This window comes from Protopterus annectens, chromosome 1.part0 (genome assembly GCF_019279795.1).
Source record: "Protopterus annectens isolate FY-2018-M chromosome 1.part0, PAN1.0, whole genome shotgun sequence".
Classification (NCBI taxonomy): domain Eukaryota; kingdom Metazoa; phylum Chordata; order Ceratodontiformes; family Protopteridae; genus Protopterus; species Protopterus annectens.
The window spans coordinates 966,144,301-966,157,174 of NC_056725.1; the positions used below are offsets into that span (position 1 = coordinate 966,144,301).

A 12,874-nucleotide genomic window follows, 5' to 3' on the forward strand; every position below is an offset into this window, starting at 1 on the left:
GAATGATAACGTTAGTATAGTAGAAATGGAAGCTTTAAAGGACCTCAGAACACTCCCTATAAGAGCATTAAAACCTGACAAGGGAGGAAGATTGGTAGTGATTGAGGTAACGGATTATAAGGACAGGATGAGGAAAGCTTTAAATAGTGACATTTATAGTAAAGTAAGCTTGAATTAAATGAATATGGCCTACAGGAACATTAGGTCATTTTAAACGACTTGTTTATAGAGGGATTAATTGATGTACAGACCTTAAACAATTTAACAATTTTGGCTCCTAGGATCCCCTCCCTGTTTGGTGTCCCTAAAATCCACAAGAGTATCCGTGACCCACCTATGAGGGTATTAGTTGACGCTAGGTCATCCATTAACTATGCCTCTGCAAAATTTGTGGATAACATTTTGAAAAAAATATGTGGTTAAGGAGAAACAAATATGTAGAGACTCCTGGGCTTTCCTAGCAGACGTGAACAAGATTCATTTTAACAAAGATTTTAACTTTTTGACCATTTATGTAACAGATCTATACTTTTCAATTCCACATGATATAGGAATTGAATGGATAGTGGACAGAATGAGATTTCACAAAGCTCCAGATTTGGAAATTAGAGTCATAGAGAAACTAACTGTTGGACATTAAATTGTCTAACAATTTTGTTATGTTTGACAATTAGATTTTTTTACAGCAAGTTGGCATAGCAATGGGCTCACCTTGTGGAGCCAGCTATGCCAACTTAGTGATGGCACAGTGGGAAGCCCAGTATGTGTTTGGGAACATGGAACGTATGTCTTCCTTTTGTTACTACACAAGGTTCTTGGATGACATCTTTATTTTACTAAAAGGCGATGAAACAAAAGCCTATGATGTCGTCTCATATTTGAACAACACTACCAAATTTTGAAATTTACGAGTTCATTCAATGTGGAACAAATTCCTTACTTAGATGTTCACATATTCAAAGACACCACAAAGGAGAGAAATTCTGCAACAATATTTCGGAAGGAGACATACTCTAATTCATTGCTGCACTTTACCAGCTCTCATCCCTTCCATTAAAAGAAATCGGTAGTGAAGGGTCAGCTGGTACGTGCAGCAAGAATGACATCAGAAGACAAGACCTTTATTGAGGAAGGTATAGTATTGAAACTTATGTTTTTGAAAAGAGGCTATCCTGAAAAGTTAATTAAGGAACTAATTGATGAAGTCCATCATAAGAGAATGATAGGAATGTATAAACCAATTTTAGGGAACCTTGTGAATGAGGAAGTAGTAAATGAGCTTTGTACAAGTGGAATTCATACCAGTAATGTTACCCAGGTCACAGTTAGGACTAGAGATACATGTTTTATCAGTTGCATAATACCCTTTAGTATGGATGCCAATGGTATTAAGGACATCTTAAAACAATACTGGAGGTTACTTACTACTGATAATGAAGTAGGTAGGAAAGTGGCTGAAAAATCAGGGATAATTTATAAATGAGGTAGAAACTTAAAAGCTCTTTTGGTGGTACCGAGAGCTGTGGCAATAAGAACACCTGGGATGTTCAAATGCAAAGTCTGTAATGTATGTAGATATATGGCTCCTGGGTCCACTTTTGAAATCAACAATAAAACATATAATGTAAATGGGAGGTTTAACTGTAATTCCAAATCAGTTATATACCTTGCACAGTGCCAGGTATTTATTTGCACAACACTTCTTACTTATATGTACAGTTTTGAATCTTTGTGCAGTTAAATTTAGAAATGTAGATTTTAAGAGCTTGTTTAATTTATTGTATTGAGGGTAGGGGAAAGTCTCTTATGGGAAAATGTATGACACTAATAGGAATTATAATTGTTACTGTATTTATGACAGCAATCATTTATACACTCCATTTAATATATTGAATATATTTTTAATAGTTTTAATAGAATATGTTATGTACATAGAGCATAACTTACTATTTGTTGTTTATTAACTTGCTATAACTAGGTTTTAGTATGGTTAAACTAGCAGTCCTATTGTGATATATGTAATGAATTTTAACACGTGGCAGTTTTAGAATGAAATTAATGAGGGCTGGTAGGGATTAGTTAATTAATGTTGGTGCAATCAACTGTTTGTATTTAAAAGTTATAAATTAGTCTTGAATTTTGTCTGAAGAAGTCCAGTCATCGAACCGGACGAAAAGCACTTCACATTACTTGCCTATGTTGATTAAAGTTTGTGGGGTTGAACAAGTTGCCTCTTAGTGCCTTTTTCTATAGTTGCTGAAGAATGCTTAATGGACACATTTAGCTAACTTTAGCAATTAAGCTGCATTTTAAATTAAAGATGTGCTTCTGCTTTTAATACAGACAGTTTGGGGTGCAGCAGGCAGTTCATATTGTGTTTCAAAACTGTTTATGTCTTTCAGAGAATACAGTTCAGTCTTCTCTACTGGACATTACATTAACTGCAGTAGCAAAGTATTTTCTCTCAAAATCTGAGCGGTACTGCTGGTGGTTAACAGTGATGGCAGGAACTGTTGCCACTGCTGTCCAATGTTAACAGCTGATGAAAAACGAGACATACATAGATGCAAATAAATAAAATGTACAGCAGAGGACCAAGGAACTTAGCCCACTTGCTTTTCACAAGCAGCACCTGTCATGTGTACTTTTCATCAGCTATGGTACAATGAACTGTATCTGCTTGTGAATTTACTGTGGTTTTAACATTTATTTTTGTTAGTATCATTATAAAGCTGCAATCCTGCAAACATTAGAACTGCTTTAGACAATATGCTACTTTCTGGCAGTTGCAGTATGATGAACTGTACATGCTTATGATAATACTGTGCTTTCAAAATGTATTTTGTTGCATGGCTCTGTAGCACAGAGGGTTAAAGCCCTATCTACATCTGAGACAACCCATGGTCAAGCACCAGAGCAAGGAATTGTAAGATATGAGCAGAGAGTACATGAGTGGCCAATGCCAGCTCGCCCATCTTTAATGGAGGGAGGTAGTCCAAGCCACTTCAATTCTGACCTGTACAGGAGTGGTGGGGTATAGCAGGCAATACTCTGAAGTGGTGTTCATGCTGCATATTAGAGAACTGGATTAGACATACGGGTGTATGCATATCTGTCTCCACAAAACAGCAACTGTGGACATCAAAGATGGCATAAGGAAGGGTTGGGGGTAGCGACCCTGCATAAATGGCAGACTGTCTCAGCCCCCCACCAAAAAAAGGAAAAGGAAAGAAAATGAAATAAAAATTGCCTTTGTGAAGAAATAATGGGCTTATGCAGATCCTGCCCCAGGCACGGAAACATGCATTGGGAGGGAGTCTAAAATAACGGTATGGAGGCAAAAAAATGTCTTCTTCTAGAATTATTATAACCTTATGATCCTTCAAAATATAGAAGTGTTGTAGCTGATATGCACCTGATAAATGCTCCAAAGTGTACAGTGGTGTGTAAAATGAGAACACAGCCATATGAAACAGGATAGCTGCAAACTATCTGAAGGGATGGCTGAGGCAATGCTACATCAACCAACATTAAAGCTTTTATGTTACTAGTATAGTCACTGATGCTGTCTAGTATTTATGTACAACAGTATACAAGAAAAGATGAATGAGATGAAACAATTTCAAAGATTTATGACAGTTCTTATACAGGTAGCAGATCATATTGATTTGTCTTTAATTTTCATTCATACAATATAAAACAGAAAAAGGTCTTCATTCACTATGAATAATAACATTCTGTCAACATATTTCTGGGGGGGGGGGGGACTTTGAACTAAGTATGACTAACAAATCACCTACTAACCAATACATTGTCCCTTTGCTGATTGCACTCCTTTCTTATATAAATCTCTGTTTATGATGAGGAGGATAACTCTGCTGTATTAATTTATTCTTTATTCTAAAATCAGCTAGTGGAATGGATTAAAATTTGGCATTCTTTTTTGTTTTACTCTGATTTAGAAAATCTGGTTAGAAAATCCTTCTATGTGACCCATCTGATCATGAAAGGGTTCACATCAAGATCGAAGGATGTAATAGTGCCCCTCTACTCTTCCCTCATCAGACCCATTATTGAGTACAATGCACCAATTGGAATGTACCTGGCTAGACATCTCCAGCAGCTGGAGAGACCACAGAGGTACCAAACCAAGAGGATTACTGGCCTCAAACAGTTGCCCTATGCAGCATGATTGAAAAAGCTAAAACTGTTCTCTGTTGCATACCGCCTTCTCAGAGGCGATCTCAGTCTAACGTACAGAGCCATGTCCAACCCAAAATTGCTGAACATGTTCCATCTTAGCAAAACCAAATCTACTCGAGCTACATGCTCTAGGGATATAAACCTCAACACAACAATGAATAGAACATGCTGGAGGGATAGATTCCCTTCGCAGAGACTTCCCTTAATATGGAACAGGGTCCCGATCTACATAAGACAGAGCTCCTCACTATCACTCTTCAAGAGGAGCCTTGATGAGTGGATGGGTAACAGAAAGTTCACACCGGGGATCACACCAACAGCACTACTAGATAGGGGCCAAGGGTACTTGTACTAGTTGCTAGTACAAGGGCCTAGGGAACTACTAAAGGGGAGGTGAATACCGCACAACGTGGCTGGGCTAATATATGCCTTCGGGCAGATAGCCCAGTACCAACCTATGAACCTATTTAACTCACAGGTGTGCTCTTCACCATTCCTAATCTATTTTAGTCCAACCCGCAACTCGATCCTGCTGCAGTAAGTGCATACTCAAAGACAATGTCTTTAACTCAGAAATATTTCTTCTGCTAGTTTAATTTAGCTGGCCAGCTCTGGCATTCCAGTTTTCCTTTCTTTTGCTAAGTGTCCATGCAATAATGCTCATCTTTTTATCTTACAGTAATAACATAAAACATAAAACATGAAAGCTAAAGTCAGAGAACTTAATCAGCATTCTCTAGGCATCAGCTACTAAAACAACTATAAGAATTCTGGAAAATATGATAAAAGTGTTACTTATTTTTAGCACAATGCCTACCATCGTATATTATCTTTGAGTATAGGAATATAGCCCATTAAGAAAAGTGAAACCAATGGATACTAGGAGGTGTGTATCCTATTTCAGTGCCAACTGATGTTGTCTTGAGGAATAAACAGTTGAGGAAACATATGAAGTGTGCCCTGAACTGTGCCTATATATTACTGTTGTCCTGATTTTCTTGAATTAAAAGACTCATTTTACAGAGAATAACACTGCATGTGACAAAGTCAGATTTTCTTTCTTTCTTTCTTTATTTATTTATTTACATTTGTTGACTGGGAGTGTCCAACTGGACGTAGGTCCATTTTCAGCGGAGGCCCAGGGAGAAAAGCTCCACAGTTAAAATAAACAGACAGTAGTTACATTGGATTACATAGCGATTAACAATTTAACATAGCAATTACTTACAACATATTTACAGATGAAGAACACAGTACATCAGTAGACAACTAGAATCTTTATCTGTGAAGTACATAACAGACATTAACAAATGTTACAATGAGAAGTTCCTGCTGTATAATAAGTACTAGGCTTATGAGCATCTGAGCTTGCTATAATCAAGGTAGTTAGTGGAGTGGAAAGAAAGGTAGTAGTTGGATGGGGTGAGTGATATTAGAGTGGGAGTTGCAAGGGCATAGCCAGCATGTTTTTAGATGCGCTTTTAGTAAAGTTTTGAAGTGGGTGAATGATGGTATGGAGGTAATTGTGGGTGGGAGGGAGTTCCATAATTTAGCTATGGTGGAAGAGAATAGTGCTTCATCTGCAGAGTTATTGGCTTTAGTGATCTGCAAGTGATTTTTGTTGCTGGATCTTAGTGGTCTGGTGGTGCGATAGGGTTGGAGTAGATTCTGGAGGGATGGGACATTTAGTGGATGGTTTACTAGTTTGTGGGCGAGTGAGAGTTGATACCACTGAAGGAGGTGAGGGAGTTCGAGCCAGCCCAGTCCAGCAAGTGAGTGACAGTGGTGATTATGGTAGGATGCCCCTGTGGCGAATTTGGCGATTTTGTTGTAGCAGGTCTCTAGCTTGTTTAGATCGCATTGCCTTAGGTTGGTATATACTGGAGAGGCATAAAGTAGGGTGGAGATAAGGTGGGAATTTGCTATTGAAATCTTTGCTGCTTTGGTCAAAAGTTGCTTATTTCTGTATAACACTCCTAGTTTTTTGTGGACTTTTTTATGGTCATGGATATGTGAATGTCAAATTTTAGTTTATTGTCTATTTCCACTCCTAGCAATTTGGTGTGTTCAGTTGGGTATATAGTGGTGTTGTCTTTTGCTGCGATGTTAAAGTGAGCGTTGTTTTGAGTATGTTTGGTGGGTTGGAAGATGAGTAGTTGAGTTTTGGTTGGGTTTAGTATTAATTGGGCATCGGATAACCAAGTTTCAACAGAGGAAAAGGCTTCCTGTGTGACTTTTTGCAGTTTGGGTAGGGACTGGGCTGAGCAGATGATGGTTGAGTCATCTGCGTATTGTATGAGTGTGTCATGTTTGGTGTCAGAGGCTAGATTATTGGTGTAAACAGAGAAGAGTAGGGGTCCAAGGATGGATTATTGGGGAACCCTTATGGAGACAGATAGTTGGGGAGATATGTCATTCTGCCATACAACGGAATGTTGATGGTCAGACAGGTAACTCTGAAACCAGTTGGTGACTGATTGAGAGAAGGGTAGGTTATTGAGGACAGAGATAAGTTGTTTGTGTGGGACCATGTCAAATGCTTTAGATAGGTCTAGGAAAGTAGCAGAGGAGAGATAGGCATTGTTTTTATGCTGAAGGATAGTGTTAGTAAAGGAGAGTAAGGCAGTGGTGGTGCTATGGTTTGGTCAGAAACCATGCTGAGTATTGGAAAGCAGGTTGTTAGTAAGGAGGTAGTCTCTAGTATTTTGGAGAGTGGAGAGAGAATCGCTATGGGGCAGTAAATGGTTAGTTCTGTGGAGGGTCCACCTTTGTGAAGGGGAATTATATGTGATACTTTCCACAGTGTGGGAACGTAACTTTCTGACAGAGATCAGTTAATCAAGGTGGATACTGGGTAGGCCAGAGCATCAACTGCGATTTGTAGGTATTCACTTGGGAGGTTGTCTACTGCTAATTTGGTGGGTTTAAGTTTAGTTAAGAGTTTTTTTTATGTTGGAGGTAGGTACAGGAGAAAAAGAGAAGGCAGTGGGGAGAATACTTGTTGAAGGTGTGGGTTGGAGGGGAGGAGGGGAGGAGGGTTGTGTTGTTTAGCTAGTGATAGTATGGCTTGTGTGAAGTGTGTGTTGAATGAGGTAGAAATATTTTCTGAGGAGTGAGGAATGTTAGGAGGAGGTGTACTGACTTTACCTGGGTGGAGGATGGAGTTTATGGAGGAACAGAATTGTTTGGGGCTGTGTTGTGAGGAGTCTAGCGCAGACTGGTAGTATTGGAATTTGTCCTGTTTTATTAGCTTTTTGACTCTATTGCGTAGCTCTAGGAATTTCTGTCTAGTTGAGGGGGTTTTGGTTTTGCGCCAGTGCTCCCAGGCTTTATCCCTGTTTTTCATTTCTGACTTAGTGGTTTTCTGTAGCCATGGGGAGGGTTGTGCTTTGGTTCTGGAAAGTCTTATGAGGCATGGTAATTAAGGATTTTCAGGAAGGTAGTATTAAAAAATTCAACTGCGTCATTAAGACTGAGGTACTTTAGAGGATGCCAATTACATTCTTTGAGGGATGAGATGAATGTGAGTGGGTTAAAGTTTAGTTTTTTACGTATTTGACGGTAGATGACAGGCTTAGCTTGGTATAGGTATTTTTTGAGTAGGAATGTTGGGGAGTGATCACTGAGGCTATCTGATAAGCAGCCTGTTATATATGACTGGGGGCTCTTACTGACTAGTATCCAATCCAGGGTAGTGTGCTTACTGGAGTTTTTATTTATCCTGGTTGGCGAGTTGGGTGAAGCCATGAAGGTTTACATGATGGGTTGGATGGTTGCCAGAACAGGATTGCCAGTCAATATTGAAATCACCTAAAATTATAGTTTTCTGGGGGAGATGGTGGGTAGACCAGCTGAGGAGGTTTTATAGTGGAAGGATGTTTTGGCCAGGTGGGAAGTAGCATCCAATTATGTTGATGGTTTTGTTTTGGTTTATTTTGAGGTTGGTATATATTATTTCTTCATTGCCTGTTTGTGGAGCTGAAGATTTTAAGATCTGGATGTTTAGATGCTGTTTAAATATTATAGCTACACTTCCCCCTTTCTTGTTTAGCCAGTCTACTCTTAGTATGCCGTAGCCAGTAGGGAGTATTTGCTCACTGGTAATGTAAGGTTTTAGCCAAGTTTCTGTCAGGATGACTATATCTGGAGAGTACAAGTCTATGGTGGCATGGAGTTCATGGACTTTGTTGGATATACTTCTAATATTTAGGCTTAGTAGAAGGAAGTCACTTGGCTTTCTATTGGCTGTAATATGGGAGATGTTGTGGTTTCTAGTCTGATTATGAGGATTGGGGTTGGAGATGATAGGGCCAGGGTTGGGGTTGGAGATGATAGGGCCAGGGTTGGGGTGGATGTCTGCACTTAGGGCTAGTTTTGATATGCATGAGGTTATTAGTTTTCTCAGTTTTTGATTGTGTTTGTTTATAAGGAAAACTTTATGATTGTGCTCTGTGTTAAGTTGTAGGGATGCTTTATGTTTGAGTAATATAGTGTTATAGAGTTAATATAGAGACAAATCCTGGAAGCTTTTTCAGAAAACTAAACTTCCTTCTGCTAAGCTCCATTATACCGAACTCCACAACCAGGTAAAAAAATTAATTTCCACAGACAAAAAAAACTACTACAATAAATTTCAGACCAATAATAATAACAACCCTAAACTTTTCTGGAAATCTGTTAACTCTCTTCTCCATCCTGGGTCAAGAAGTAACCCCTGCCCTGACCCCAATTTATCCGACAAAGAACTAAGTTCTCACTTCAACACTTTCTTTACTGATTCTATAACTAAGTTAACCAAAACATTTCCCAACAACAGTACATCCAATTTCCTAGACTCTCCAAATAACAGCCCCTCTATGTTCAGTCTCAAACCAGTCTCCATAATGTTTATTAAAAAGCTGCTATCTAAACTAAAGCCATGCTCTAATGACCGACAACATTCCACCCTCCTTCCTCAAACACGCAGCCGAAGGGATTGCTCTCCCTATTAGCATCCTGATCATCCAATCCTTAAAAGAGTCATATCTACCCAAACTCTGGTGCTCTGCCTACGTTCTACCACTTCACAAAGGAGGTCAAAATACCTCTATTTCTAACTTCCGCCCCATAGCCCTACTCTCTCCTTTATCTAGAATTCTAGAAAAATGCGTCCACCACCAACTTTTACCCTACTTAACACATAATCAGCTTCTTACTTCCCCTCAACACGGCCTCTGCCCTGACCACAGCACCATAACTGCCCTACTCTCCTTCTTAGAAACAGTTAATCATGCCCGCAATTCTAGTTTACTTGTATCCACTGTTCTATTAGATCTTTCAAAAGCCTTTGACACCATATCCCATACACACCTTCTCTATCATCTCTCCTACCTTAATCTCTCCCCAGATACTCTTTCCTGGTTCTCCAGTTACCTTTCTGATAGATCTCAAGCTGTCAGATGGAAGGACTGTACCTCTTCCTTCTTACCTACTCCTATCGGAGTTCCTCAGGGTTCCATCCTCGGTCCCATACTCTTCAACATCTTCATAAATAACCTTCACTCTGCCCTCCCTGACACTACAGTCATCCAATACACTGATGACTCTACCTTAGTTTGCGCTGCCCCCAATTTTTCCGAACTTCTGTCCAAAACACAAAAAGCTTTTTCCACTACAGAAAACTGGATGCACAATAACCATCTTTCCCTCAACTCCAACAAATTTAAAATACTAATTTTTTCCCCTACCAAGGCTTCCTCCTTTGACAAAAACACTTTCAACATCCTAAGCCAAACCGATACTCCCATAGAAGTAGTCCCTTCCGCAAAACTCCTTGGCATTACCATTGATGAGCACCTCAAATTTGATCTCCACATACAACAAAACATAAAAAAAACACCAAAGGTTAGGCATGCTCTACAGGAACAACCAATTTCTTTCAAACTCCACTAGGCACACCTTAGCTACCTCCTACCTCCTTCCCTCTCTCCTTTATGGTGCCCCTCTACTAACTAATCTATCGGCATCCCTCACCTCTAAACTTGAAGCTTGCAATAATAAAATCTCTAAATTTGCCACTAAATCCAAAACCTCAACCCACCATTGCCTTACCCTTCAATCTCTAAACTGGTTAGAGCTCCCTAACCACCTCAACTATCTCCAACTAACAACCGCTCATAAATTAATATTCTACCCTGAAAAATGCCCTGCTTTATCCAACATCCTTCCCCCTTACATCCCTAACCGATCATTGAGATCAGAACACCAAAACCTAATCTCCATTCACAGACCAAAACATTCTGCTGGCCAGCTACTACTATCCTACTCTCTTGGCAAATAATGGAAAACTCTGCCTCCTTCACTTAGGACTATACCTAACACGGAATTTTTCAACACCCAACTCCACTCATACCTATCATCCAAATGGAAATGTTCTTGCTTTCACCCTACATAAATTACCCTCTCTCATATCTGCGCTCTGATTTAATTTCTAACTCCCAAAATGTCTAGGCTACCTCTCAGTTGACTGTACAGAGGAAAACATTGCACAAAAAAAAAAAAAAAAAAAACAATTCTAGATCATTTTTAGAACATTTTTTCTTTAGAATCTTTTAGATTGTTTTTAGAACATTTTTAGAACTTTAAAACGTTATTTTAGTTTGTTGCACTGTTCTTACTATGTATAATTAATATGAGACACTTCTATTGTACCTTTGTTAATATTTTATCTTTCATTTGTAACCTTGATTGTACTGCCTTTGGAGCTTTTCTCCCCGTGCCTCCACTGAAAATGGGTACCTCATGGCCCAGTGGACTTCCCCGGTAATCAAACTGAAATAAATAAATAAATAAATAAATAATAGTTGGTAGAATATGTGGGGGTGCATAGGGATGGTTCTTGAGTTGGTGGGAGGGGAGCTGAGTGAGGGTGAGACATGAGTGGTGGTGTGAGTAGTACAGTGGTAGTGGTTGAGTGGGGGAATGATGGAGCTTTGGTAGGATGTAAGATATGCAAGGAGAGTGCATGCAGTGAGCATAGGTAAGGTATGATTGTTCATGTTAGTTGAGGAGGTGTGATAGTAGTGGGAAGATGGAGGAGGTAGAGTTGGGTTAGCACTGTGGTTGGCTATTGGAAAGATGGGAGGGGTTTGTGAGTGTAATAAAGGTGGGACCACTGGGGACAGGAGGGAATAGGGGGCAGGGTGGGGAGAGAAGCAGGTAGAGACCCTGTTAGTTGCTCTTATGAGGGGGCTGGAAACAATCAGTTAACAGAGCTAACTGATAAATGAACATATGATAGTGACAAGGGTGGTTGTAGTTTTAAAAATGGTGCCTGCCACAGGTAATATTTATTAACTTTGGGATTGTCTTAAGGTAATAAACAGGGAAGGGGAGAACAAGGGTGTGAGCAGGCAGTTCTTTGTACTGCTGCTAATGAGCCAAAGCAAAGACAAGTTTGTGTTTAAGAAACAATCACAATTGACCAAGGACTGCTCTGAAACTGTAAGTCATTTCTTAACCATTTCTCAAGTGGAAAAACAGGATAACCTTGTATCAGTAGGCTACTGTGGTCTCAGTTTAAATTAACAAACACACAGTATTGATCAGTTATGGATACTATTTGCTAACAGAAGGGAATAAGAGAGAAAGTGGAAGATGAGTGTGTGTGGGGGGCTGCTTACAAGCCAAAGCAGAGTGCTCTCCAGGGGAAAATGAATATTGGCTCAAACATGTAGACACATACTCAAAGTTAACTTTAGCTGTTTGCAGACAGTTCAGACCCGGACTGCGCTTTTCTTATAAGAATTATAAAGGTGGTACCGCAGTTGAATACTTAAGAGTGGTGTTAGGTCTAGAAAAGAAGAGTACAGAGAGGAGTAAGCACTTTTGAGATGGTAAATATATATTATAAAGATTACAAAAAACAAACTGAGCAAATAGCTACTGCATGCAGGAAAATGTCTTGAACCAACTACTAGTATATGCAGATACTGAGCCAACTGGAAAAACATCTGTTATAAGAAACCTCAGACAGTTATGCAGTCACAGATAAAAATATAGCGAGCAGCAATCTGTTGTGGTTCTCTAATGTGATTCTATCCACCAGTAACAGCACAATTATATAGAAATAATTAGACACCAGTATGAGCTGTCTACACACAACACAATTACATGAATAACATTAGTGAACAAGGTGCAGCTATGCAAATAGACCATACATACTATTATACTAAAAACAACTTGGTGCAGACAAAATGCTAGCATGCATAGTAACTTCCAATAATAAAGCATAAATAATATTAGATGTCTAACACAATTCAACATAAACATATACAGTTGTAAAATGTCTAACACAATTCAACATAAATAGGCATTTACAGTTCTAAAACACTCTTACCTCTAAGATGGCTTCTGCATGGTAGTAACACCACAACCGGGGGAAGCAGGTTCCATAAGTTTCTGTATCACCAGTGTTAATCACTTTTGCACCTATTTCAGAAAACAAAAAATGTAATTGCATAGCTAAATTGGCAATGTTTGATTACTCAAAATAAAACATGGTACAACTCCTTTAAGTTTGTTCTTTATACTTTGAAATGTTCAATTAAAAAAGTTGAATATATCCAGTGTGTGTGTGTGTGTATGTGTGTGTGTGTGTGTGTGTGTGTGTGTGTGTGTGTGTGTGTGTGTG

General features: G+C 39.1%; 1 protein-coding gene across 6 annotated transcripts in view; it reads right to left on the minus strand.

Annotated features, from left to right (window-relative positions):
• The window catches only part of LOC122796202 (SUN domain-containing protein 2-like), a 509,959-nt gene that overhangs the window by 43,219 nt on the left and 453,866 nt on the right, over nt 1-12,874 (minus strand). For all 6 annotated transcript variants that reach the window (XM_044064539.1, XM_044064549.1, XM_044064565.1 and 3 more), the window contains one exon: nt 12,581-12,672. In XM_044064539.1, coding sequence (XP_043920474.1) covers nt 12,581-12,672 — 92 coding nt within the window. The remainder of the gene's footprint in view (nt 1-12,580; nt 12,673-12,874) is intronic.